This window comes from Geotrypetes seraphini, chromosome 9, assembly GCF_902459505.1.
Source record: "Geotrypetes seraphini chromosome 9, aGeoSer1.1, whole genome shotgun sequence".
Lineage (NCBI taxonomy): Eukaryota > Metazoa > Chordata > Amphibia > Gymnophiona > Dermophiidae > Geotrypetes > Geotrypetes seraphini.
The window spans coordinates 163,904,445-163,931,927 of record NC_047092.1 but is presented as its reverse complement, the minus strand read 5'-3'; the positions used below and the strand labels follow the sequence as shown (position 1 = coordinate 163,931,927).

The following is a 27,483-nucleotide window of genomic DNA, read 5'->3' as shown; positions in this document are numbered from 1 at the left end:
ACTGCTTGGAACTAAACTAAAAAGTTCCATTCAGTTTAAAATTATAAATAGACCAAGAGGATCAATACAGTGTTCTCCCGGTCATTCGTGGTCGGCGGTTCGCGGTCCCAGTCATTCGCGGTATTTTCCAACCGCGACCGCAGACCAGAAGAGGACAGCTGGAGAGGCAGGAGAGAGCAGCCGGAGCACAGGCAAGTGAAGGAAATCATTCACTGTATGCTCCGACCGCCTCTTCCTGCACTAAAGTCGGGCCTTACCAATCAGGAGCTGCGTGTCAAAGCAGCTCCTGATTGGTAAGGCCTGACTTTAGTGCAGGAAAAGGCGGTCAGAGCATACAACGAGTGATTTCCTTCACTCGCCGGTGCTCCGGCTGCTCTCTCCTGCCCTCTCCAGTCTCCCCCATGAATTTCAGGGGAGTACTGTATTGGTAATGCCACCCCAAAACACTCTGCAGCACTCTCCAACAAAAAGACGTATCATATGAAACAAATTTTTAATTTTTATTTTACATATTTTTACATAAAACTTTCAAGATAACTTTCTGGACACACCTGAATGTTAATAGCACATCTAAAAAGTTAATGTCAGATAATCAACATTCACAAAATGTTGAAAACTGATAAAAATAAAATATAGATATTACCGAAAACTATGATGTCACTACGAGGCAGGCATGTAGTTCTTGACTTGTATAGCACCGTCAATTACAGTTTCTGTGTTTAAAACTACAGTGAAGAATAAAAACATAGTCATGGTAAAATACTGTTTCAAATTAAAAGTCTCTAAATAACAAAACAAACAAACAAACAAAAAAAGACATAAAAATAAAAAACTCTCCAATATTTCTGCAGTTAAGCACTGTACATTCTTTTCTGTAGTAACATTTTATTAAAATGCCTGATATTTAGTGGCACAAGTAAAAAGTTAAAATAAATTAAGAAGCGGAGGCCAGTCACTGGACATGAAGCTTTGCACATTATTCAAGGACTAACACTGATTTTTCTTGTGCACCATCTTTAGCATCAGCGTTTGTACAACCACGGAAGCAAAATAAATTCTAGCTTGCTTTCTTAAGTTGATGGCTTTCCTTTATGACTTCTTTTTAAATTTTTTTTTCCTTTACTTTGCTGGCATTTTCTCTGCCATGTGCTTCTGCTGACTTTCAGCATGTCTGAAAAACAAAATTAAAGGACCAGGAAGTCAAAGATTTTGTCATGGTTTTTAAAAAAAAGGGTTAAAACATATTTTTTTTTCAATGTGCATATAGTTAAAATAAGAATGGGCTGGTTGGTGAGACTTTTTCTGTAGATTTATTTAGACCAGTGCAGCCCAAATGCATGACCTTGCATTTCTTAGCATTAAATTCTAGCAGCCAAATTTCAGACCATTCTTCAAGCTTCGCCAGGTCTTTCTTCATGTCATTCACACCATCCGGTGTGTCCGCTCGACTTCAGATTTTGGTATCATCCGCAAAAGAGGCAAATCTTACCCAACAACCCTTCAGCAATGTCATTTATAAAAATATTAAAAAGGACAGAACTTTGAGGTCGACCATCTGATGTGGCAGGTGCCAACCACGTGCCAGTCACAGACAGGCTCCGCTTACAGAATTGCGGCTAGCGAGGACCCTAGGCGCCGGAACTGTAGGCTAGGGTTTTACAGGCCTACATTTCCAACGCCTAGGGTTCGTGTAGAATCATGGCCAGCGGCGCCTAGTGATGTCATAGTCTGGCGTCACCCCTAAACACGTCCACTACCAGACTTCGGTGTCACTGGGCACCAGTCCTGTAGGGCGCCTAATTTCCTTTTCTTTTCAAATGGTTTTTAATGGTGCGACCAATTATTGTGCCACTTAAAACCAGTTAAAACACTTAAGTTAGGTGCCAGTAGGTGTGATCCAGGCACTTGCCTGCACCTAACTTTCAGCGACGTTTGCAGAATCAGGCCCTTAACCTTTTCCTATTGTGTGTTCCGGATGACGGGACATTCCAAAAATGACATAGACAGTGGATAAACAGTCTGGATGGACTAATAAAGAGCCAGGAACACAAAATATTTGAATTTACAGACTTATGACTTATTTACGTTATGTTTGCAAAAGGCGTAAATGATAACGGTGAATAATACAAAACTTTGCTAAACTAATTACGATTGGAACCAGCGTAACGTAAAATTTATTACGATAGGAAAAGGTTAATGCTTGAATTAGTGTGTGGTAACTTACTGTAGTGGCACCGCAGCACGTACTAATTTGTGGGTTAGGGGTTGGGAAAAGGGTTATGGCTAGAGACTAGGTGTGTGCAGTTTGTCTACAGCAAGGCTGCCCAAGTCCGGTCCTCGAGATCTACTGGCAGGCCAGGTTTTCAGGATGTCCACAATGAATATGCATGAGAGAGATTTGCCTGCACTGCCTTCTTGGTATGCAAATCTCTCTCTCATGCATATTCATTGTGGACATCCTGAAAACCTGGCCTGTCAGTAGATCTCGAGGACCGGACTTGGGCAGCCCTGGTATACAGTATTTATGGCATGCTATTACTACTGTTTGATAAATTTATTACATAAATGTTCTTAGCTTCAATTTTACTATGTCTAATATATATATTTCACTGATTGCCCAGTTCTTCTTTTTTGTGAACCGCCCGGATCTTTGTGGGTGGGCGGTATACAAGAATAAAGTTATTATTATTACTACTACCACTGCGCTGTACATTTAACACGTAAGAGAGAGTCCTTGCTTGACAGAGCTTACAATCTAATCAAAACAGACAAACAGGACAGATAAGGCAGTGGTTCTCTGCCCTATCCTAAGGACCCCCAGCCAGTTGGGTTTTCTGGATACCTCTAATGAATATGCATGAGAGAGATTTGCATATAATGGAGGAGACAGGCATGCAAATATGTCTTATGCATATTCATTAGGGATATCTTGAAAACCCAACTGGCTGGGGGGGGGGTCCCCTAGGACAGGGTTGAGATAAGGGATTAGGGAACTGTTTATGGTGGGAATGATTAAAACAGACAAGGGTACTTTACAAGTGAGTAGGAGTTAGGAGTTACAAGCAGCATCAAAAAAAGTGGGCTTTTAGCCTAGATTTGAATGCAGCCAGAGACGGAGTTTGTCATACTGACTCAGGAACTCTATTCCAGGCACACGGTACAGCAAGACAGAAGGAATGGAGTGTGGCAGTAGAAGAGAAGGGTACAGCTAATAGAGACTTACCCGATGAACGGAGTTCCTAAGGAAGGTAGGCAAAGATGAGAAGAGAGATACTGAGGTGTTGCAGAGTAAATGCACTTGTGAGTCAATAAGAAGCGTTTGACTCACAAGCTGCATGCGGAAACGGACGGGAAACCAATGAAGTGACTTGAGGAGAGGGATAATGCGAGTGTAGCCAGCACTGGTAGAATACATGTAATGCAGCAGAATTTTGAAAAGACTGAAAGGGAGAAAAACGGTTTAGTGGAAGAGGTGTGAAGGTGATAAGAGCGTGGATAAGTGTTTTGACAGTGTGCTCAGAAAGGGAGGGTTGAATTTTGGTAATATTATAGAGAAAGAAACGATAGGCTTTAGTGGTCTGTTGGATTTGAGCAGAGAGAGAGAGAGGCATCAAAGATGGACATGTCCGGGGGTCCGGATGGTTTTCAAAAGCCAGTTCTAAATTGCATCGGGCAGGAGGAAATCTGCGCATGCGTGGATGTCACATGATGTCACATGCAAGTGACATCGCCGCGTGACATCCATGCATGCATGGATTTCCTCCTGCCCGACAAGAGTGGGGGGGTGGGACAGGGATGTAACGGGGCGGGGTTGGTATGGGTGGAACTGGGCGGGCCTGGGGGAGCAGGTCTAGGGGTCCGGATTTTACTATAGTAAAAATAAATCTGGCAACCCTAGTCTAGGCCACACTGGCATCATAAACAGAGCAGTCAGCAAAGTGCTACCTTGCTAACCTCACAGAGGCAGTTATATGATGCAATCTGGGAACACAATACCACGGTACTGTTGCTTTTAACCTAAAGAATGTCTTCCCTCCATACTGCTAACTAGCATAATTTATTCGCTAATATCAACTTTATGATTCTATCCCTCCCCCAAAGTGGAAATATGCAACACCTGCAATCACAGCATAAGCTATCTCTCTCTCTGCTAATTTTGGGGCACCGACTGCGTAAGTGTGCCTTGCACTGGTCCTATTGCCCTGGTCCTATTGCCTTGCATCGGTCCTATTGCATAACTACTGGAGTTGCAGTTGAAAGCTCACTCCAGACTCCGACCATATCTTAATGTGTAATTTTAGGGCACAATTCCTGCTGTACAGACTGCAGTATAACGGAGGATGTTGAGAATATCAGGTAACTACTGTGTTTTCCTGAAAATAAGATAGTGTCTTATATTAATTTGGGGTCCAAAAAACACACTAGGGCTTATTTTCAGGGATATCTTATTTTTTTCCATGTACAACAATCATCTCTCCCTTCCTCTCCTCTACCCCAATTCTTCCTCTTTCCTCCCCCCCCCCCTTGTGCAGCAGAACCCCACCGACCCTCCCACCGTGAGACTAATAGACTTCCGCTCCGAGGCCTCCTAAAGTAGCAGAGATGGGAGTTGCTGAATTGACGAGTCTGATTTTTTCAGCAAATCAGGCAGCAATAGTGTCAGGGATGGAGTCAGGGAGTGTCAGGGGACATTTGGGGGGGGGGAGCGCTTCGGGAGTCAATCTTAACTAGGGCTTATTTTTGGAGTAGGGCTTATATTAGGAGCATCTTTAAAAATCATACTAGGGCTTATTTTTGGGATAGGTCTTATTTTCAGGGAAACAGGGTAAGAGGTAAAGAGCTATATCTTTATAACTGAAATCTACCAGCATATATTGCGAATGGATTGCTACTTTAACATCCCTGTCACAATTATACAGTGCTATTTTGAATTTTTGAATGCTGCAGTGGAAATTCAATGCAACTTCTGTGCTGTGTCTCTTTTTAACATTCTTAAATTGTCTCTAGTTTATATTCTTTTGTAAACCGCTTAGAACTTATGGTTAAGCGTGATGCTATGTTATGTTATAATATAATCATAAAAGGCCATGTTTAAGAAGAATGCAATTATAGTTAACAAGAATATACGTATCAATATGTTATTGAAAATACTGCTGACCTGGTCAAGTCTTCAATGTCCACCAGCATCGCATCCTGCTCCATGTGCAATTCATCTCGAATGAGGAGAAGCTGAACTAGTTCTTCATTCAAGCCTGCCAATGAGGAACAAACAAAAATAAGTAGAGAGCCCCAGAGCTGCCCTGATAGCTCTGCCACGTTAAAGACCAATGCCCAAACCCGGCTTCTGCTCGCCAGGCTGGTGATGCTGTGGAGGTGGCATTTGCAGTCGCTTAAGGGGGGTTTCAGTAATCATGCATTAAGAATCCATATTAGCTGTGGTCATTGGCCCCTGGCTACTTTGAGTAGGCCCCCTGCGCAGACTGGTTCTGCCTAGAGTTGAAGGCAAGGAAAAAAAAAAGGATCCAAAGCTGGACTCTGGTAGACTTGAGCAATTAAGGAGTCATGACTAATTTACGCCCTCCCCTTAACAAAGCCATGCTTGTGTTTTTAGCGGCGGCCACCGTGGTAACAGCTCTGACGCACATAGAATTCCTGTGGCTGGCGCTGAACACGCTTTGTAAAGGAGGGGGTTAGTGTTTCCGTATCACTGTAGAAGTGAAGTTTGCAATAAAATAAGAATGATGGGGACGAAGAAGTCCTTTTATTAAACTGTGTTAAACAATTAATATGGAGTTTACCACGCAGTAAATAATAGCACATACTGTATTAAAAAGGAAGCTAATTTTTCTCATTTTCTGGAATAATGTTCCTGTAATTAGTATTTTGAAAAAAATAAAAAAAAGGCAGCTAGCGCAGTAAAATCTTTTATTAGCTGTCTAATATAGGCAAAAGTAGGATCTGGGTGTGCCATGGGTGGGTAGAGGTGTGGCTGTGGTGACAGCTGGCATGCAGGTCAATACCATGCACTAGCTGTCATGCATGCTGATAGCACAGCTAAACTTACCCCCTCTTTTACTAAAGTGCGCTATGCTTTTTAGCGCGCATTAAATATTAGCATGCGCTAAACGCAATATCAGAATTACATTCTTCATTAGGTAACCAGATCTAGAACGTAACAACTCAGTGCTCAGGAGTCTTGTTAGAATCTTTCAAAATACAACAAAAAGTTGAAAAACTTGAAAAAGAAGTAATAGCTCATGGGAAAGAGATGGCAGTATGAGGAGCTCCTCATAAAGGAAAATGGAAATATGAACTTTAAGCTTGAAATGCCTGAGAGAGTTACAAGGCGACAGAACTTAAGGTTAATTAACTTTCCCAAATTAACCACGATTTCAGCTTTGGAACTGTTTAAAAGATATTTAGTAGAAGTTTTGAAGATACCTCAACATCTTTTCCAACTATTTTGAAAATTTACTATCTGCCTTCTGTAAAAGAAAAAAAAATCTGTTGAAGACCAACAAGATCCTGAATTTGATTCACTGGACTTTGACAAATATCTTTGAAAAGTCAGACTCTGAACCAAGGGCTCCTTTTTCTAAGGTGCGCTAGCGTTTTTAGCGCACGCAGGAAATTACCGTGCACTACACAGCGCGCTATGCTTCTAGAACTAATGCCAGCTCAATGCTGGCGTTAAAGTCTAGCGCGCGCTATTCTGGCGTTAAAGACCTAACGCGACTTAGTGAAAGGAGCCCCAGTGTCTTTAGGTACACTGTTTGTACAATTAGCCTTAGATCAGGGGTGTCAAAGTCCCTCCTCGAGGGCCGCAATCCAGTCGGGTTTTCAGGATTTCCCCAATGAATATGCATGAGATCTATTAGCATACAATGAAAGCTGTGCATGCAAATAGATCTCATGCATATTCATTGGGGAAATCCTGAAAACCCGACTGGATTGCGGCCCTTGAGGAAGGACTTTGAGACCCCTGCTTTAGATTCAGATAGGGACTGGTTACTAAAAATGTTTTTTAAACATAAAGATAAACTTTTCCTGAATCAAAATTTGTGTGTGTGGGGGGGGTTATAATATTTGATAAGGGAGAAGGCATGATATATTACCCTCTAAAGACAGCACTTAAGAGACATAACCTCTTACAACTGTGAATTAACAAAAATCTGAATTTTCTTTAGGAGCTAATTCAACAATTTTTCTCAGGATACTATCTTGGTGATAGCCCTTGCTCCCTGAAATCTGATCTACGGTTGCACTGTCAGGGTACAGAATTGATATTTTATTTATGGTAAGTGGCCATAAGTCATACTAACGGATCTTACTGGGGTACAAGAATGCTCCACTTAAAGGTGCAAGATGATATTCCTCATCCTGGAGCAGTAAGGATAAAACCTTTCATAACACAAAAGCCTGTAGTTTCTGGGCTTCCTAATCATGGGGTGTGAGGTGAAGCACAGTTCAACCATTCATAATCAGAAGAGTATAGCACACTCCAGTTTCATACGATTTCCTGAAAAGGGAAGGGTTGCAGCCGACCTAAGGGAGGAGTTCGTTTACTGTACTACAGACAGACAGACACAAAACCTTCAGCAAGCAGCAACCATGAGACTGAAAAAACAAAACCAAACCTGAAAAAGTACTGGCATGGAAATTTCTTAAAATTTTCCAGAGTGCAGTTAAAGTTTTCATTTTAAATCTTTATATTGAAAATTTTATATTATAAAATACAAATATAATAAGATTATACAGAATAAATGTTACAAACAAGGCCATGGGTGCTACCAGGTAGCAACAAACACCCATATATAAGAGAAGGAGGAAAACAGTTACATGAAGCCATAAGGCAGAAACAACAATATGTTCCTATGGAGACCCAGCAATATTATGGTGTTACCATCATCAAGATAAATATATAAGGTTAGCTTACAATGGTAACCAAGGAGTTGGAACGTACCAGACATTAATGGAGAGGATCTATATCGGATGGCGGTATATAAGAATAAAATTATTATTATTATTATAAGGGAGACCACATTTTTTTAGTTTTAAATTCCTTATTTGAGAGAGTATTAGCTTTACATTCAAAGTTATGTATCATCATTACAGTGGCCCGTTAAAGTTTTCTAAAGCATGCACAATTGAAAGTCGAGGATGATTTTAGGCTGTAAATAAGAAACAGTGGCCAATATCGAAAAGGACTTATGCAGCTGGCAATGGTGATGGTTGCATAAACATAGAAACATGACGGCAGATAAAGGCCAAATGGCCCATCCAGTCTACCCGCATCTGCATAATCCACTATCCCCTCCTGTTCCTAAGAGATCCCATGTGCCTGTCCCACGCTGTCTCGAATTCAGACACATTCTTTGTCTCCACCACCTCTGTCGGGAGACTATTCCATGCATCTACCACCCTTTCTGTAAAAAAGTATTTCCTTAAATTACTACTGAGCCTATCATCTCTTAACTTCATCCTATGCCATCTCATTCCGGAGCTTCCTTTCAAATGAAAGAGACTCACCCCATGTGCATTTATGCCACATAGGTATTTAAATGTCTCTATCATTATCATCATCATAATAATTTATTCTTATATACTGCCAAAGCTTCAGTTCAAGGTGGTTCACAGCAAATAAGAGATGAATGAACAATAAATTACCAGCATAAGCATAAAAATGTTCATATCTCCCCCCTCTCCCACATTTCCCCCAAAATATACATATTGAGATCTTTAAGTCTGTCCCCATATGCCTTATGATGAAGACCACTGACTATTTTAGTAGCCTTCCTCTGGACCGACTCCATCCTGTTTATATCTTTTTGAAGGTGTGGTCTCCAGAATTGTACACAATTTTCTAAATGAGGGGCATCAATACCTCATTTTTTCCCATTGGCCATACCTCTCCCTATTCTCTAACTGTGCGTCCCGATTTTAGGCAACAGTAGGCATCCTACCGCAATCTGGCAGCCAATCGGGACACACGTTTTCTAAAAAAACACTCAGGCGAGGAAGGATGCCTAAATTGTAGGCATCTGTCATGTGTCTGTAGTGCCGCGTAGGAATGCTTACGGATGACCAAAGCTTGGCGTGGGTATGGTTTCCTCCGGAAGTGGCCTTGGGTGTCAGTAAGCGTCCCTACGTGTCTCCGTAGGCAAGAGCCAGATGCCTTAAATATAGGCTTGTAAAATGCTGACTTGCATTTAAAGTGTCTGTCAAGAAAACTAATGCGCATTTAACATTTGTTGTTTTTGTTTTTATACATGATTATGTCTATTTAATAATTATTATTTATGAATATAGTTTATAGACTCCTGATGCAGGCCGGGTGGCCGAAACATGATCATGTCGAGACATTGAGTTACTTTGGATGAATGAGTTATTTTGGATGAATAAAGACATTTGGATTTATCAGATGAGTTGAAAGACACTTTTTGTGCACCATTCTGATTGGACATTTCCACTTTTGCTCTTGCTTGTCAAGAAAACTAGCCACGATTCTCCAAATGACGTTTTCTTATACGGCCTCCGAGATCGGCAACCTATAGAGCAGTGGTTCCCAAACCTGTCCTGGGGGACCCCCAGCCAGTCAGGTTTTCCAGATATCCCTAATGAATATGCATGAGAGAGATTTGCATACCTGTCACTTCCATTATATGCAAATCTCTCTCATGCATATTCATTAGGGATATCTGGAAAACCTGACTGGCTGGGGGTCCCCCAGGACAGGTTTGGGAACCACTGCTATAGAGAATCAGGACCTAAGTGTTTCCCCATCTGTTCCGGTGGGCTAATAATCTACCTATGGTACTTGGGGCTATGGAGGGTTAAGTGACTTGCACAGGGTCATAAGGAGCCGCGCTGGGAAACCTACAACCTCAGGTACTGAGGCAGCAACTCTAATCACTAGGCCACTCCGCCACTCTTGGCAGGATACATATGACTTGAGGCATCTAATTTGCACATTCCAAGGTATCTTTATATTGAAAATTTTATATTATAAAATACAAATATAATAAGATTATACAGAATAAATGTTACAAACAAGGCCATGGGTGCTACCAGGTAGCAACAAACACCCATATATAAGAGAAGGAAGAAAACAGTTACATGAAGCCATAGGGCAGAAACAACAATATGTTCCTATGGAGACCCAGCAATATTATTGTCAGCAGGGCTACCTAAACAGATAGCTTCAAATCATATAAATACAGTAGACTCTCTGTTAACCGGAACTCAAGCAACCAGCAAAAAAAAAAAAAAGAAATACTTTAATACTTTAAATAAAAATGAAAATAAAATCAATTTCTGGAGGAAATTTAAGTGTCAACTTGGCATGCAAGTACTCCCACGCTTTACCTACCACATGCCCGGTAGTTTGTCTAGAACAGTTTATGGTATGGCATAATATGGGGTATATTATTAGTCAGCCTATTTTCAATAGCAACTCTCAAGCAACCAGAAACTACAATTATCCGGCATCTATCAATCCCCATGGGTGCCGGTTAACTGAGAGTCTACTTGTATTCAGCGGTACTAAGTCTGATGTTTCAAATTATATGTTCTCAGTATGGCTGAATGTTAGCCTGGCAGTATTCAGAGGTTAATGTATATTCCACACTTGTCAATTTCATTCAAAGACACCTAAAAGTATATATTATTCAACTTACTTTCTATTTGTGAGTGAAGATCATTGACTATTACTTGTAGCTGCCCAATAGTCATATCTCTCAGGTCACTAGGTTTCAAACTCCTTTTCATCAAGCATTCACTTATATGAGGCATATGTGGCAACTGAGGACAAGTTGGAGAAAAGATTACACAAAACGTTAGTTGATAAGAACATAAACATTGTCATATTGGGACAGACCAAAGGTCCTTCAAGCCCAGTATCCTGCTTCTAACAATGGCCAATCTAGGTCACAAGTACCTGGCAAACTCCCAAAACTTTAAAACAGGTTTTATGCTGCTTATCCCAGGAATAAGCAGTGGATTTTCCCGAAGTCCATCTTAATAATGGCTTTAGGAATTTGTTCAAACCTTTTTTTTTTAAACCCTACTAATCTAACTGCTTTTACCACATTCTCTGGCACCACACGTTAAGTGCCAATCAGGCACTAGGGCCCTGATTCTATAAAGTCCGCTTAAAGTTAGGCGCCAATATCAGTGCCCAACTCAATTGATTAATTGGCTCAATCGGTGTTGATATTGGCATTCAACACCTCTCAATCAGCTTTAATTGACTCCATTAAAAATTAGGCACCTAACTCAAAAAAACTCAATTCTATAAATAGTAGGCATCCAGCCCAAAGGGCCTACACTAAAAGCCGGCATGGTTAGGAACAAATCATTGGAGAGTTGATGTCCAAGATGAAGACTTTTATTAAAAATTCGTAATCCACATAAAAAACAAGGACCCAATCCTCTGAGAAGTTTGGACCCCCAACACGGTCCGTGTTTCGACAATAGTGTCTTCCTCAGGGGGTCCAGAACAGTTCTGTTGAAAAAACACGTGGATAATGAACAAGTTCAAATAAGCGTGAATCCTGCAAATAAAGTGCACTGTGAGATAAACTCAATAGCAAGTGATTCACGCTAATTTGAACTTGTTCATTATCCACGTGTTTTTTCAACAGAACCCTTCGGGGTTCATAGATAACGGCGCAAAAGACAAAAGCGCGCGCCGACAATTGAGCGCAGTGCGGAGGTGCGCGCCACACAAAATTACAGTTTTTAGGGGCTCCAACGGGGGGTTTTGTTGGGGAACCCCCCCAGTTTACTTAATAGACATTGCGCCGGCGTTATGGGGGGTTTGTAACCCTTCACATTTTACTGTAAACTGAACTTTTTCCCTAAAAACAGGGAAAAAGTTCAGTTTACAGTAAAATGTGGGGGGTTACAACCCCCCACACCGCGGCGCGATGTCTATTAAGTAAAGTGGGGGGGTTCCCCCCACGCCCCCCCGTCGGAGCCCTAAAAACAGTAATTTAGAGCGGCGTGCGCTTCCGCGCTGCGCTCAATTGTCTGGGCGCGCCTTTGTCGCGGCGCGCTTTTGACCTGACACCCCCTTCGGGACCCCTGAGGAAGACAATATTGTCGAAACACGGACCGTGTTGGGACCAAACTTCCCAGAGGATTGGGTCCTCGTTTTTTTATGTGGATTACGAATTTTTAATAAAAGACTTCATCTTGGATATCAACTTCTCCACAGAGTCTTTGGTTTTTTTTCTGGATTTTTTTCTTCTGTGGAATTGTCAGGGTCAATTTTTTTGTTTCTGCTAGGAACAGATCATTGGCATGTTTTCAAGTTAGGCGTCTCTTTGTGAATTAGGTGCTGTTAGGCTCTGATATCGACGCATAACCTTAGGCAACCAAAAAATCCCCAAACCCTAACATAAACTGGGGACGCCTAAACTTTAGGATGCTGAGCGCTGCCTAAGCATGCTTAGTAGATGCTAAGCTTGATTCTATAATGTACGCCTAAGTTTTAAAGGATTAGTGCAACTATCAGCGCCTAACTTTGGATTGGCTTTATATATAACTAGTCTTTAAGCCCGTTACATTAACGGGTGCTAGAACATATGTGTGTGTGTCTGTTTTTATTTCTTTCTCTCTCTCTCCTTAGCCGCTTTCTTTCTTTCTGCCTTTCTTTTTCCTTGGCTGTCCATCACCACCCCTTGTCTGCTTCCCCTGTCCAACATTAGTCCTCCGTTCCTTTTTCTTCACTCCCCCTGTCCATCAGCATCTCTTTCCTTCTCCCCCTGTCCAGCAGTAGGCATCCCTTTCTTTTTTATCCCCCCATCTCCTTCTTATCCCTTTGATACTCTTACCTTGCTCTGCCCCTGATCAGAGGTTCCCGACAGCCGCCCAGTTGCACCCATTGGAAAAGTTCCCACTGCCGCATCCCACACCCCTCCTGACGCGGCTCCCGCTGTCCTTTCTGTCTGTCTCTGTCCCTGGCCCCCTTTGCCTGTCTGTCTTTCTGTGTATCTCCCTGCCCCTGTGTCTTTCTTCTTTTCTTTCTATCTCCCTTCCTCCCTCTGTCTGTCTGTCCAAAGCAGCATTCCATCCCCCTCCATTTCCCTCCCAACACACCAGTTCCCTGTGCACCTGCCCCTGTGTCTTTCTTATTTTCTTTGTGTTTCCCTTCCTCTCTATGTCTGTCTGTCCAAAGCAGTATTCCCTCCCCCTTCATTTCCCACCCCCCACCAGTTCCCTGTGCAGCAGCATTAGCGTTTCCTCTACCCCCCCTTCCCTTCTCGCGGTCCGGACTACAAACGTGGTGATTCCAGCAGCGCTTGCATCAGTCTCCACACGCTGCTTCGGGTCCTTCCACTGCCCTAATTTACTCTGGCATGTCCCTGATGACATCATCAGAGACGTGGCAGAGCAAATCAGGGCAGTAGAAGGGCCCGAAGTAGTGTGTGAAGACTGATGCACATGCTGCTGGAATCGCCATTTGGGCCCGCGGGAAGAGAAGGGGGTGGGCGGCAAAGGAGGAACGGAGATCGTCGTCTGGCTGCGGTCCGGCTTGTGGAGGCGATCGGCTGGTGACGTATTAGCGTGCATGCGCACTCCTTCGGCCACAGACCTACATGCGCACAGAACACGCAAATAGGAGTGTGCATGCGTGGCTAGCTCTTTATTATATAGATTAGAGCCTAACTTTAAACGCTCAAATGGAAGCTAGGTGCCCAAATAGGAAAAAATAGCAGTTAGGCATGCATGGGATCTGTGCACACACTTACACGTTAAACTTATAGAATACTGTACGTCGTGTGTCTAAGTGACAACATTTAGGTGCTAACATTTACACCAGCGTTTTACATAGGATATATGTGCTAGCACCTAATTCTAACTTAGGGATCCTTTTACTAAGGTGCGCTAGCGTTTTTAATGTGTGCAAACCCCGCGCTAAATGAAAAATACTAACGCAAGCTATATGGAGGCATTAGCGTCTAGCGTGTGTGCTAAAACCGCTAGCGCACCTTAGTAAAAAGAGCCCTTAAATTCTGTTTTTTTGGGTTTTTTTTATAAATCTTTATTCATTTTTAAAACTCACAATAAGTGTAACATAAAGTACAATCATTTTATACTTGAACATCACTTAATATATCATCAAATTTGAACTCTCATCAAATATTTCCCCTCCCTTATACCCAACAATTAATCATAAGCAAAAGAAATCATGAAATATTCCCCCCCCCCACACCCTAGAATCTAGGTGCCCAGATTTTGGGTGCCTGCTTTTTAATACCCTTTTCAGAATTGTTTATTTAAAGTTTGATATCCCGCTTAATTAATGTCTAAGCGATGTACAATGACAAATAAAAGTTTAAAAATCAGGGATATCACATACTAAATCACAGACTAAGACAAAAACATTATTATACATATGATAAGGGGGGGAATACAATAATTAATAGGATAGATTTACACACAGTGAAAGTACATTAGGAGGGGGATGACTTTTTCCCATCTTGCTCTGAAGGCTGGGAGATTCTCCTCACTGAGTATACTAAAACGTTTTATACTCAGCGAAACTTCTATTATAGAGAATAATTATGATCTGCATAGGCTGTGCAGTATAACCAATGAAACGTATAATTTACTGGGCTACAGTTAGCTTAAATTAAACTTGGCAGATGAATTTTTATATTTCAAGAGAATGCTAAAAATTAAATAGTAATTATATGCTTTTGGGCACCAAATGTTCATATTTGCATTTGTCAGTTCAGTTCTGAAATCGTCACGTAGCACTATCCAAAGACGCTGTCATAAGTTTAAATCATTTTCCTGCTAGAGATAATGGTTCTTTAATGAAACAGTGCAGTTTACTAGCAGTCTGAGAATGAATATGCAGATTTAAGCTGATAAAAAAATGATTTGATGCCACATTGTAAATGCTTTCATTTGTGTTTGCTCTTCTATGAATGTTATCTTATTTTTCTCATTTATTTATTTATTTTTGCTTTTCCTTTGGTTTGTGTTAATATACAGTAAAGAAATTTTCACTACAAAATTACAAATGAACACAATTTTCAGAAAATTAAAAGGTGCAGAGTGTAATTTTAAAACAGTGGTACCTTGGTTTGCGAGCATAATTCGTTCTAGAAGCATGCTCGTAATCCAAAGTGCTCATATATCAAAGCAAAGTTCCCCATAGGCCATAATGGCAACTTGAATGATTCGTTCCACTTACTTAGGTACATCTCTCCGACCCGACCCCCGAGCCGACACCCGTCGCAACCTGAACCATATCACTTCTTCTGTCTTCTCCCACTGCTGTCTTCCTCCACTTTGACACCCCATTCCAGGAACCGGCTTTGCTGCTCCCCCGAGGCCACCGGCGCTGCTCCCTCTCTTTCGCGACTGAGATCGCCTCCTCCCCCCCCCCCCCCACTGACCGGCCCTGTCCTTACCTGTGCGCCGGTGCTGAAAGTGCCTGCCACCGGTTCTCTGCTATGGAGGTGCGATTCTGGTGTCAATTTTTTAGGCTCTGGTAGGCGACTTGAAACTCAATTGAAGACGTCATTTAAGCGATGTTTTTTTTTATCGAGGCGGCTAAAAAATCAGCACCGATTAGAGAATTTGAGCCTCAACGCTAAATTCTACAGTGGGCCCTCATCTTTGAATATCCCTTTTAGAATAGCATTGAGTGCCAATTTTGTTCAGTGCCAATTTTTGATCACCACTTACCGAGTCTTGTTCTTTAGGGGAAATTTTATAAGTGGGTGCGTAATCTACAAATGCATCCAAGTGCCTATATTCTATATGGAATCCTAGTGTAAACGAAAGCACTTTGTTACAGAATTGCCTTCACATTTAAAAGAAAGTGATGGCCCAGTAAGTATAATTACTTTGAATATCCGTAAGTTAAATGTGCTTTTCTTGATTTAGATATATGTGTTTTGCACTGTTAACACTTGAAAATCAATAAAGAATTTAAAAAAGTATAATTTTCTTTAGTTAAAAAGCAAAAAAAAAAAAAAAAAAAGAAGCAGCAGCAAAAATAAATAAGCTGGTTTATTTCAACGTCTGCTAGAAAAAAATCTTAATAACACAAAAATCTTTTAATTCATTTCTACAATAGACGACTCTCTCTCATGCTTATTTCTCTATTGTGCAAAAATGCTTTACAGCTAATGACTCACAAGATCAGCTACTGGAGACTTCTTCCTGTTCTGCTTTTCCACCTCGACCTGCATTTTGGCCATTGGTTTTGCCATCGCCAGTGCCATTTTGGCTTCTGCTTGCAGCTTTTTTTGTCGGCTGATAAAATCCATGTCTTCTAAGGATTCAGACTCTTCTTCAGTAGTATCTCTGTCAGAGTAGGAGGAACTTTGCTTGCTCTGTAGAAACAAAAAGCCAACAGTACAATGAATTCTCATGATGCTCCATGAATAATGCTAGTTATTGACGCTCTGTCCTCTATAGTCACTGTATGATAACATCTAATATAATAAAACGCTAGGCCGCGCATGCGCACTCCCATCGCGTGCGTCCGTTTTCTGTGAGCTGTAGGGCACCGCAGATAGGAGTGTGCGTGTGCGCGAAGCTCTCTCTCTCCCTCCCCCCGAGGTGGATGTCGGCTGCGGCGGCTGTTGGCGGCCTGAGGCGTATGTCAGCGCTTGCTCTCTCTCTTCCTCCCCCCCCCAAGGCGGATGTCGGCCGCGGCGGCTGCTGGCCACGGCGGCTGTAGGCCGCAGCAGCCAAACCCGGAAAGCATTTTAACAGAGGTATGGGGGGGGGGGGGGGAGGAAAATACTGCACAGGGAAGTGGGGTGGGAGGGAAATGCTGCAACACACGGAAATGGAGGGGCAGAAAAGGGGTTGATGGACAGGGGAAGAGGTGCTGATGAACAGGGAAGGGGGCAGAAAAATGAAGACAGGCCTACTGCTGGACAGGGGGAGCAGGAAGGAGGTGATGATGGACAGGGGGAGGTAAAACAAAGGGAAAAGGGCTTCTGCTGGATAAGGTGAGCAGTGATGGGGTGGTGGAGGACACAGGGGAGATAAAAGGAAGGGAGAATGGACAGGGGGAGCAGGCAAGGGGTGGTAGTGGACAGCCAAGGAAAAAAAAAAAAAGACAGACAGAAATACAGAAAGCGGCTAAGGAGAGAGAAAAAAAAAATAAAGACAGACACACACACATATATTCTAGCACCCGTTAATGTAACGGGCTATAAGACTAGTTTTTTTTATAAAAGCTCTTTTCCTTTGGGAGCTGGAGGAGTAGCAGTCTAGTGGTTAGCCTGAGAACCCGGGGAAATGGGTTCAGTTTCCACTGCAGTTCCTTGTGACTCTGGGCAAGTTCAATTCTGGTTGCCGTATCACTAAAAAGATATAGAAAAGGTTCAAAGACGAGCAGCCAAGATGATAAAGGGGATGGAACTCCTCTCATACGCTGAAAGACTAAATAAACTAGGGCTCTTCAGCCTGAAAAGCAGATCGCTGAGGGGAGATGTGCTTGAAGTCTACAAAATCCTAACGGGTATAAGTGGATCCATTTTTTTACTCCATCAAAAATTACATAAGACCAGGGGGACACTCGATGAAACTGCAGGGAAATACTTTTAAAACCAATAGGAGGAAATATTTTTTCACTCAGAGAATAGTTAAGCTCCAGAACGCGTTGCCAGAGGATGTGGAAACAGCGGTTAACATAGCTGGTTTTTAAAAAAAAGGTTTGGACAAGTTCCTGGAAGAAAAGCCCATAATCTGCTATTCAGACAGACATGGGGGAAGCTGCTGCTTGCCCTGGAATTGGTAGCATGGAATGCTGCTACAATTTGGGTTTTTGCCAGGTACTTATGACCTGGATTGGCCACTGTCGAAACAGGATACTGGCTGGACCACTAGTCTGGCTACTCTTATATTCTTAGAATGTTGGTGATTGCATGTATTTTCTGTTGGGGTGTCTCAGTAACGGAGTTAAGCTTCCATTGATGCTGAGAATTGAGACTAACCTCTTGGCTTGTGTAAACATCTTAAATGTGTCTTGTTTCCACCTGACTGATTTGGTAAAGTATAGACCGTTCCAACTGATTATAGGGGTTTGGTTGTAGAAATATAGGTATGAGCTAATTGTATTGGGTCCCCCAGTTGCAGTATTTCTGTCCCTTTTTCAATTTTCATGTTAGTTTTATATTACATTTGTTTTCATTGATAAACCACACTGAATGTGTATACAGGAAGATGTTAAATCAACCTTTTGAAAATTAGAAAACGAAATACTGGGGCATTCAGAAAAAGGAATTATTTCCCATCTGTTATCAAGTTGTTTTTCTACTACTACTATTAATTATTTCTATAGCACTACCAGATGTTACATAGCACTGTACAGAGTCACAAAGACTCCTGTCCCTGCTCGAAAGAGCTTACAATCTAAACAGACAAGACAGACAAACAGGATGTCATGGATAAAGTTAAGGGAAACGGTTAATCTGCTGGCTGGGTTGGAGGGCAGAGGGGAGTACAGGACAATCAAGCCATTGTGACATCATTGATGAGGCTGGCTCTTATTGGTGGAATGAGGCATTATGACATCACAGTCTCAGCTCTGCTTCCCAAAGACTGAAACTCTTCACACTACTACTATTATTTCTATAGCGCTACCAGACACACGCAGCGCTATACAGATTCACATAGAAGACAGTACTTGAACGAACTTACAATCTAAACAGACAAGACAGGCAAACAGGATGTCATGGATACAGTTAAGGGGAACGGTTAATAAAAGATGATGAAATGACTGAGTGAGGTAAGTGATAAAACACAATAAACAGCAGCACACCCAGGCATAGGCTGCTTTGTTGTCTCAGTGGTAGAAGGGGAGGGAATGCACAGGAGATTACTCCTGTCAACAAATCCAGTCCTCCTGAGGACATGATGATCACCTGTGCAAGATACAGTTTAATGTACCTATTTATCAAACTTGTTTGCACAGTGCTTTCTGTTGCTGTGTCAAATCCTCAGTGATGACACCTAGCTGTCTATCTAACACTTCTTTTATATCCTGTTACATCAGTGGTCTCAAATTGAAACCCTTTGCAGGGCCACATTTTGGATTTGTAGGTACTTGGAGGGCCTCAGAAAAAAATTGTTAATGTCTTATTAAAGAAATGACAATTTTGCATGAGGTAAAACTTTTAATAGTTTATAAATCTTTCCTTTTGGCTAAGTCTTAATAATAATCTTGTAATTTATAGTTAAAGAGACATATGATCAAGAAACTGTTTTATTTTACTTTTGTGATTATGATAAACATACCGAAGGCCTCAAAATAGTATATGACGGGCCGCATGTGGCCTCCGGTCCGTGAATTTGAGACCACTGTTACATATTATTCAATTTGAAACATCATGCTGTCTTATGAAAAGTGAAAATGAATTGCTTCTCTATCGATATTGAACATATAAGTGGTTTTATTTTTACTACCTGTGTTTCCCTGAAAATAAGATCTAGCATGATTTTTAAAGATGCTCCTAATATAAGCCCTACCCCAAAATAAGCCCTAGTTAAGATCGACCCATGAAGCCCCTCGACTCCAACGCTGACACCAGTGGCAGCACTTTATCCCCCTCTCACCCATCCCCTTGTGCAGCATCTTTCTATCCCTCCCTCCCATCCCCCTGTGCAGCAGAACCCCACTGATCCACCATGAGACTGTTATACTGTACGTCAGAGGCCTCCAAAAACAGCAGTGGTGACAGTGCTCTGAATGGGCTGCTTTGCGGCCTTCCCCACTGTGGCCTTCCCTCTGCCTTATCACTGATGATGTCATCAGTGACACAGCATAGGGAAGGCCCTGGCGGGGAAGGCCACAAAGCAGCCCAATCAGAACATTTCCACCGCTGCTTTTTTTTTGGAGGCATTGGAGGTACAGTATGTCAGTTTCACAGTGGGAGGGTTGATGGGGTTCTGCCGCACAGGGGGGAGGGAGGGATAGAAAGATGCTGCACAAGGGGATGGGTGAGAGGGTCAGGGTTCTGCTGCACGAGGGATGGAAGGAAAGGATAGAAAGATGCTGCAATGGGAGGGGGGGTGGAGAGAAAGGAAAGAGGAAGAATTGGGGTGGAGGAGAGGAAGGGAGACATGATTTGTGTACGTGAAAAAAAATAAGACACCACCCAAAAATAAGCCCTAATGCATTTTTTGGACCCAAAATTAATATGACACTCTTTTATTTTCAAGGAAACATGGTATGTTGATGTATTTAACAGATCTCTGTCGCTGAGAGACCTTCTCTACTAAATTCAGGTCCCCGGATGACAGAGAAATGAACCTGTCATGCTGCGGGGAGAGGCTACACCTCCTTCTTTGAGAAACAAGCCTTTGGAGGTCAGCAGGATGGAATTTCAAAATCTTTAAACTAACCCCTAAGAAAAACAAACAGATTCGAAATGATCTTGGTTTAGGTACACTGTGAGCACTCCCTCCCTTCCCCCCGAAACCGGCCCTTTTAAAAGGACACACTCATTTCAGGTGTAATGCATGCTCATTGAAAGCCTATTTACTAAACCTACCATAGGAGACAGTGGCGTATCCAAGCTGGTCTCAGTCTTGCTATCATCTGCATCACTGTCTTTGTCACTACCACTGTCATTTACAAAACAAATCTGCAAGTTCATCCCACTCTGTAGTCTAGAAGAAAAAAAGAAAGGAAAGAGAACAGCATAATTACCCTCTGTTGCAATGTTTCAGATTTATTGCAAGTATTAAGATGGTTTGGTCTGTGAGCATGTTATATTCAAGTTTATTATTATTCAAGTTTATTAGGTTTAAAAAAATATATCTTTATTCATTTTTAAGCCATACTTAAGTGCAACATATTATACAATCATATTACATTATAAAAGCACTTAAAATCAATCAAATCTTTATGACAAATAAATACATCACCCCCCATATTCATATTCAAAAACTGCACTCAAATTAAAAAATTTAAAAACTATTTTCTAACCCTCCCTCCCACCCACCCTGGACGTGCATGACCAAAGGGCAAAATCAACAATCATTCTTTACAAAATTTTGTCAATGGCTCCCAAATCTTCAGAAACCTTTCGTTAACGTCCCTGTTGTATAGCCATAGCACGTTCCATTTTAAAAACGTGACACAGAGACTCTCACCAAAAGGTATAGTTCAGTCTATCCCAGTTTTTCCAATTCCTTAAAATAAGCTGCATGGCAACCCCTGTCATAATAAAGAGAAGCTTATTATTGTGAGATGATATTTGGCTTTTAGCTCTCATTATAGTGCCAAATAGCACAGTGTCGTATGTTAGTGCCACTGAATTTTCCATTACTTTGTTTACCTGATTCCAAATGGATCTCCAAAACTGAAGTATCAAGGGACAATAAACTTATTAGGTTTAAAAAAAAAAAAAAAAAAAATATACCGCCTATCAAGATTATCTAAGCGGTTTTACAATCAGGTACTCAAGCATTTTCCCTATCTGGCGGGCTCACAATCTAACATATCTGGGACTGAGTGACTTACCCAGGGTCACAAGGAGCAGCGCTAGATTTGAACCCACAACCTCAGAGTGCTGAGGCTGTAGCTCCAACCACTGCACCACAGACTCCTCCACACTCCTCCGTGGATGTGCTCCCAATGCACTGAATGTGTTTATCTACAATGCAAACTAGTTTCATTGCAAGAATGGTAAAGCATTCTTCAGTTGTAAGGGGATTTGGGATCCTGCAAGATACTTGTGACCTGGCCTTGCTACTGTTGGAGATACTAGAGAATTCAGACCTAAAAATATATCTTACCCAATGTAAAACTGTATAGAAAATGGGTAACAAGATGTACAAAGTTAAACTTTGTAACGCAACTTAAAAAAAAAAAAAAAAATTTCATTTTGGATGCTGAAGTCAGCCGCTACATTTTGAACAAATTCTTACTAAACTATCAAGGGCATTTTTGTTTCAATTGTATGGAGTTTCCATCAAAAGATACCACTTGAGACTGGAGGTGAGCATTTCATAACATACTAGATAATCAGATCACAGGACCTCCTACGATCTATATATCATTCTAGGTCCACATCCTGAATTGAGTATTATAATCATTTATGCTCGAATCCTCCCTCCCATCCCCTTAAATCAATTATCCACAAGTGCTAAACTCATTGCAAAAAACTTTTTCTAAATGATTCAATGTATATAAGGCAAACGCAGAACACGCCAAAAAAACATAGTTTTTAAGGAGAAAGGCTTCACTTATCTTAGGTGGAGCCAGCCACCACCAACGCTGGTATGTTAAAACTGCGTTACAAAGTTTAACTTTGAACATCTTTGTTACCCATTTTTCTATACTGGCTACTGTTGGAAGCAGGATACTAGGCTGCATGGACCATCGATCTGAACCAGAATGGCTATTCTTATGTTCTTTTGGATTTTTCCACTTTTCGTTTTGCACCTTCCTTTTTAGTAAAATATGCTAATTTTCTACCTTGTGTGGAGAGAGAAGAAAATCTCAGCTGCTGAACAATGGTAACACCAACTGACTGAACTTGGACCACATGTGTATTGAGTTCTAGAGGGAGCCATGATCTGTGCCCCTTAGCCCAAGGACTGCCACCCGGCTAGGGGGTGGGGGGGGGCTATAAACCTGGGGAACATTCTCAGGTAGCCATAAATGAAACTCGGAGCACTGCAAAGGACTAGTCCTGACAGAACTGGAAATGCAAAAGGAGCAAGAAGAAAACACATGGTCAGTCAAGCGCCTCCCAAAGGCGATCATTCAATGTTAAAGTGCTGAGCTCTCACTGCCATCTGCTGTTGAACTTTAAAATGACCATTTCTGCAATATTTTCCCAGCATCCTGGTTTGTTTCTTTTATACAGGCCTGTTTAACAAGAAGCAGCAGCTAAATGCTCGAATATTTTCAAACTAATTTTATAACTTTGCTACTACAAAGCATGTGTTATGCTTTTGCTTATCCTAAACAACCTTTAAAAAAAAAATTTTTGAAATTGCAAACTGCTGTGACTTTATCTAAGCCTAGTGGAATATCAAGTATGTAACTAAAGTAAACTAAGAAACAAAAGCTTTTAATAAATTATTTAAAAACTCCTTTCTTCCCCAAAATGCCAACATTGTAACTAATATTCCTATGGCTCTGTGATCTACAGTCATCAAATCTATATTTGGCATGAGGAGGGGGAAGATTTTACTCAGCAATTTTTTGCTACTCCTGTGGCAGTGGTTCCCAGACTTGCTCTGGGGGAACTCTAGCCATTTAGATTTTCAGGATATCCGCACTGAATATGCATGAGAGAAATTTGCATGTAGTGGAAGCACTGCATGCAAATCAATCTCATGAATATTTATTGCACATATCCTAAAAACCAGACTGGCTGGAGTTCCCCAAGATGGGTTTAGGACCCCACTTCAAATCAAAGCTGGGGGGATGGGATTTGGCACCATGAGCTTTCATTTACAGCGAGCTAGAGATTTTCCCTACAATCTCCTATCCCCCTCTCAATTCAGGTTAACAGATTTTTGGCATGTACTCTGGTATAGTGCTTCTCAAACTTGTTCTGGGGAATCAGCAGCCAGGATATTACTACAGCAGATCCTCAATATTCGCGGGGGTTAAGGGCAGAGCCGGCCCGGGAATTCTGAAATATCACGAATAACTTTCAGGGCCAGCTCTGACCAACCCCCGCGTCTTGGACCTTCCTCAGACCTTACCTGGTGGTCTAGTGGCGATGCGGGGCAGGACCGATCGTCCTACACTCCTGCCCCGTGCAGAGCCATCATCAAAATGGCTGCCGCGAGTTCCCGTTGTAGTCTCGAGACCACAACGGGAACTCACGGCAGCCATTTTAATGCCGGCTCTGCACGAGGCAGGAGCGTAGGACAATCAATCCTGCCCCGCGTCGCCACTAGACCACCAGGTAAGGTCCGGGACGCAGCATTTCTAAAAAAAAAAAAAAATAAAAAATTGTGAATAACCAAATCCGCGGGTACAGAAACCGCGGATTAGGAGGGGGTACTGTATTACTACTAATAATCATTTTATAGCGCTGTATATCAAAATACAGAAGAGATGGTCCCTGGTCAAAAGAGAAAGACAGACAAACTGGACAAGAAGGTGCATCCATATACTGTGGTCAGGTGGGGGAATTACAGGGGGAACGATAAGACAGATATTGGTGCTTAGAAGGTGGGTTGGAGTTTGGAATCGAAAGCAGCGTCAAAGAAGTGAGCTTTGAGTCTGGATTCGAACACTGCCGGAGACGGAGCCTGACTTATTGCGTCAGCCAGGATATCACTAATGAATATGCACGAGACAGATCTGCATGCCTGTCACCTCCGATCGTTAGGTGCCATCGACTCATGTTCGAGTCCTAGCGACATATCATCATCAAGTTTTCATGGCAGAATACATTAGTAGATTGCCGGGCCTTTCTTCTGCGCGGTATAAATTCGATGTTGTCACCGTAGTTGCATCAGATGTGATCCTCCGCCTCCAACACTGCCCCCACCTGCTGCTGCCCAGATGGGTGGTACATGGTTAGTCTGACATCTCCGCGGAAACCTGTCCGCCTTGGGAGGCCCTGCTGGTGGTGGAACTACCGATGGCATAGCTTTCAGCTTCACATAGGCGCTTTGATCCCAATAGCTTGACAAACCCATGTACCATGACTGGAGCACCTCCAATGAGGTCCTTTAAAACCCTTTGTATAAACTTAACATAACTGGTATTGCTGAGGAGAAAAGGTGGGTACCTGGTGAGAAACCCGAGGGAAGGTTGTAGTAGGGAGAGGAATGACATCATCCAAACAAAAGCACCAAGAATGTTGTGGAAAATCTTATCATTGGGAAAGCGATAGTGGTGGTAAATGCGTTGGAGCTGGAGATAGGCCGTACGGCTTAGGTCAGGGTCCCGCAAACTTTCTGGAGCTGCAGCCACACTAAACGTAGCAGCTGTGGCTCGAGGCATCTGCAAGTGTGTGGACGTCGCCATGATGATGTCACGCACATGCATGATGTCATCACATCGATGTCCACCCAGGCGCGAAGGCCTTCCAGCCGGGCCCTAAGACGCCAGTGGGGGATGCCAGCAGGGAAGAGGGCCAGAGAGGTGCCGGCTGACTGCCTACACGACATACATCTTGCCGCAAGAGGCGCATCCTGTAGGCTGTCAGCCGGCACCTCTCCTCCTCCCCAGTGTGCCGCGGCACACCTGAAATCTCAGGAGACACACTGGGGTGCCGCGGCACACAGTTTGCGAAACACTTGTTTAGGTAATCAGATCCCTTGGGGAGACGAGGAGATAGTGGATGCTGCAGACGGGCAGACTGACGGCCGTTTGGCCTTTATCTGCGGTCATGGTTCTATGTTATTCTTTATTCTTCCAAAAATACTCGACCCGACATGTACATGTTTCGGCCCTACGGCCTGCGTCAGGAGTCTATAGGTAATGTATAAAATATATAAGCGCAAACAAAAACATATCAACACAATAATAATATAATATATACTAATAAGAATATTAAACACATTCAAAATATTAGAAAATATAAAAACATATTAAGAATATTAAAAGAAACAACAATTTTTATATGTTTTTATATTTTCTAATATTTTGAATGTGTTTAATATTCTTATTAGTATATATTATATTATTATTGTGTTCATATGTTTTTGTTTGCGCTTATATATTTTATACATTACCTATAGACTCCTGACGCAGGCCGTAGGGCCGAAACATGTACATGTCGGGTCGAGTATTTTTGGAAGAATAAAGAATAACCTGATTGTCCAGATGAGTTGAAAGACATTTTTATTTGTTGCACCTTTCTTATTGGACAGTTCCACTTGCTTTTATTATTGTTCTATCTTGTGTGGATTTGTTTCCCCTGTGTTTTGCGTCTATGTTACCTGGTACACAGGGGTTTGTAGTGAGGGCTGTTGCGTTCATTTTTGAAAAAGCTGTACTAGCAATAAAAATGTGTCCTCTGTGGTTTGTGAAGTCAAAACAGGAGCAGAATGACAGTGAGGAGCGCTCATCAGCACTATGAGTCTGAGGAGACTTTGATTGACGAGCCATTTGTAGCAAGTGAGCGTCAGAAGATTTTTTTTTTTTTTTTTTCCTTTGCTGGTGGAGATGGCACAGCAGGAGTTGACTGAGTGAGGAGACAGGACTGTGAACTTTACAGACACTGTTTCAGAAGTTGAAGCCAGAATTAGTGCAGCCTTCATAGTTTTTAAACTTTTGGTTGACGAAAGTCAGTTGAACCCTCAAAACTGATTGTTTCTTGATGCTCGAGCCTTTGAATCACTGGGAAGCAGTCTTGAGGCTGCTGAATTGGTGCTGGTTCTCGCCGGGTGTTCTGAGAGCCCGTGGGGAATGGAGTGTGATGAACACTCAAAGCTAAAGAGCCCTCCAGTACCTATGAAAAGTCCTTTGTTTGGCACATTCCGGCCTGAGAGCCATTACTGAAATAATTAATGTGCTTAAAGTGCCTTCCAAACTGTGTGTGCGAGGGAGAGGGCCAACACTTCCAAACAGCAGTGAGGATGAAACAAGACTGGCTATACGGTGAGATGATGTCAGCAAGGCGGGAAGAGAGCAGAGCATCTCATCGGTTTAAAGAATGCAAGCAATCTAGAGCGGGCCATTCCGCATTTCTGGCAAGCACTGAAAATCAGTGCTTAACCTCTTAACGTCTTTTTTTTCTGCCCTAAATCCACCCTTGTTGCCACCCACTTTTTGTGCTCTTAAATTAGCGAAATCTCACGTAAAAAATGTATGTACTCAGCCCTAATAAAATTTCAAAGAGGCCAATTTATGAGTATAACTCAGAGTTAGGAGCAGAAATCCTTTGAATATTGGATCCACCATGTTTTAGCATTTAACTGCCATTTTAAAGACTTGAGACTGGACTCGGGAATTCAAGGTGTGATTCAGAGGAGAAATGGTTTGCTAGGACCAGAAGTCCACGTGCAAAGTTCTCACTGAAGAGGCATGCAATCCTCTCTGCAAAATCTTGTTTCACAAGCATACTGCTACGGGAGTTTGGATGTTTTGCAGAAAACGCACAAAAATCCAGGCCCATTTAACAATACTGCAAAACGTCTATTTTGGTTGTTTTTTTTTTTTTTTTTTTAAATGGCTATTTTTCAGATGTGCGTCCATCTTTATGAACCATTTAAAAAAACAAACAAAACCAACATGTCCAAAAGAAAAAAAATGCACAAAACAAGCCATTGGGATGTAGGAGGGACCAGCATTTGTAGCCAGACTGGCCACACAGACATCCCGGCAGAGCAGTGGGGCACTGCAGTGAACTTCACATAAAAGGTCCCAGGTACACATCTCACTATAACCCCCTTATATTGTATGGTGAACCCTCCAAAACCTACTGGACCCAACGGACCACAACACCAACAGCTCTTATGCCTGCAGAGGGATTTGAGAGGGTTTTTTAGAAGACTTACATGTTCCACCATTAGTGT

At 42.1% G+C, this 27,483-nt stretch overlaps 1 protein-coding gene across 8 annotated transcripts in view; it reads right to left on the bottom strand.

Moving 5' to 3' along the window:
- Nucleotides 1-479: 479 nt before the first annotated feature.
- Nucleotides 480-27,483, bottom strand: part of LOC117366801 (schwannomin-interacting protein 1-like) — a 793,287-nt gene continuing 766,283 nt past the window's right edge. For all 8 annotated transcript variants that reach the window (XM_033958698.1, XM_033958700.1, XM_033958703.1 and 5 more), the window contains 5 exons: nt 20,535-20,652; nt 16,161-16,358; nt 10,677-10,800; nt 5,159-5,252; nt 480-1,171 (listed from right to left, as the gene is read on the bottom strand). In XM_033958698.1, coding sequence (XP_033814589.1) covers nt 1,120-1,171; nt 5,159-5,252; nt 10,677-10,800; nt 16,161-16,358; nt 20,535-20,652 — 586 coding nt within the window. In that variant the 3' untranslated portion in view covers nt 480-1,119. The remainder of the gene's footprint in view (nt 1,172-5,158; nt 5,253-10,676; nt 10,801-16,160; nt 16,359-20,534; nt 20,653-27,483) is intronic.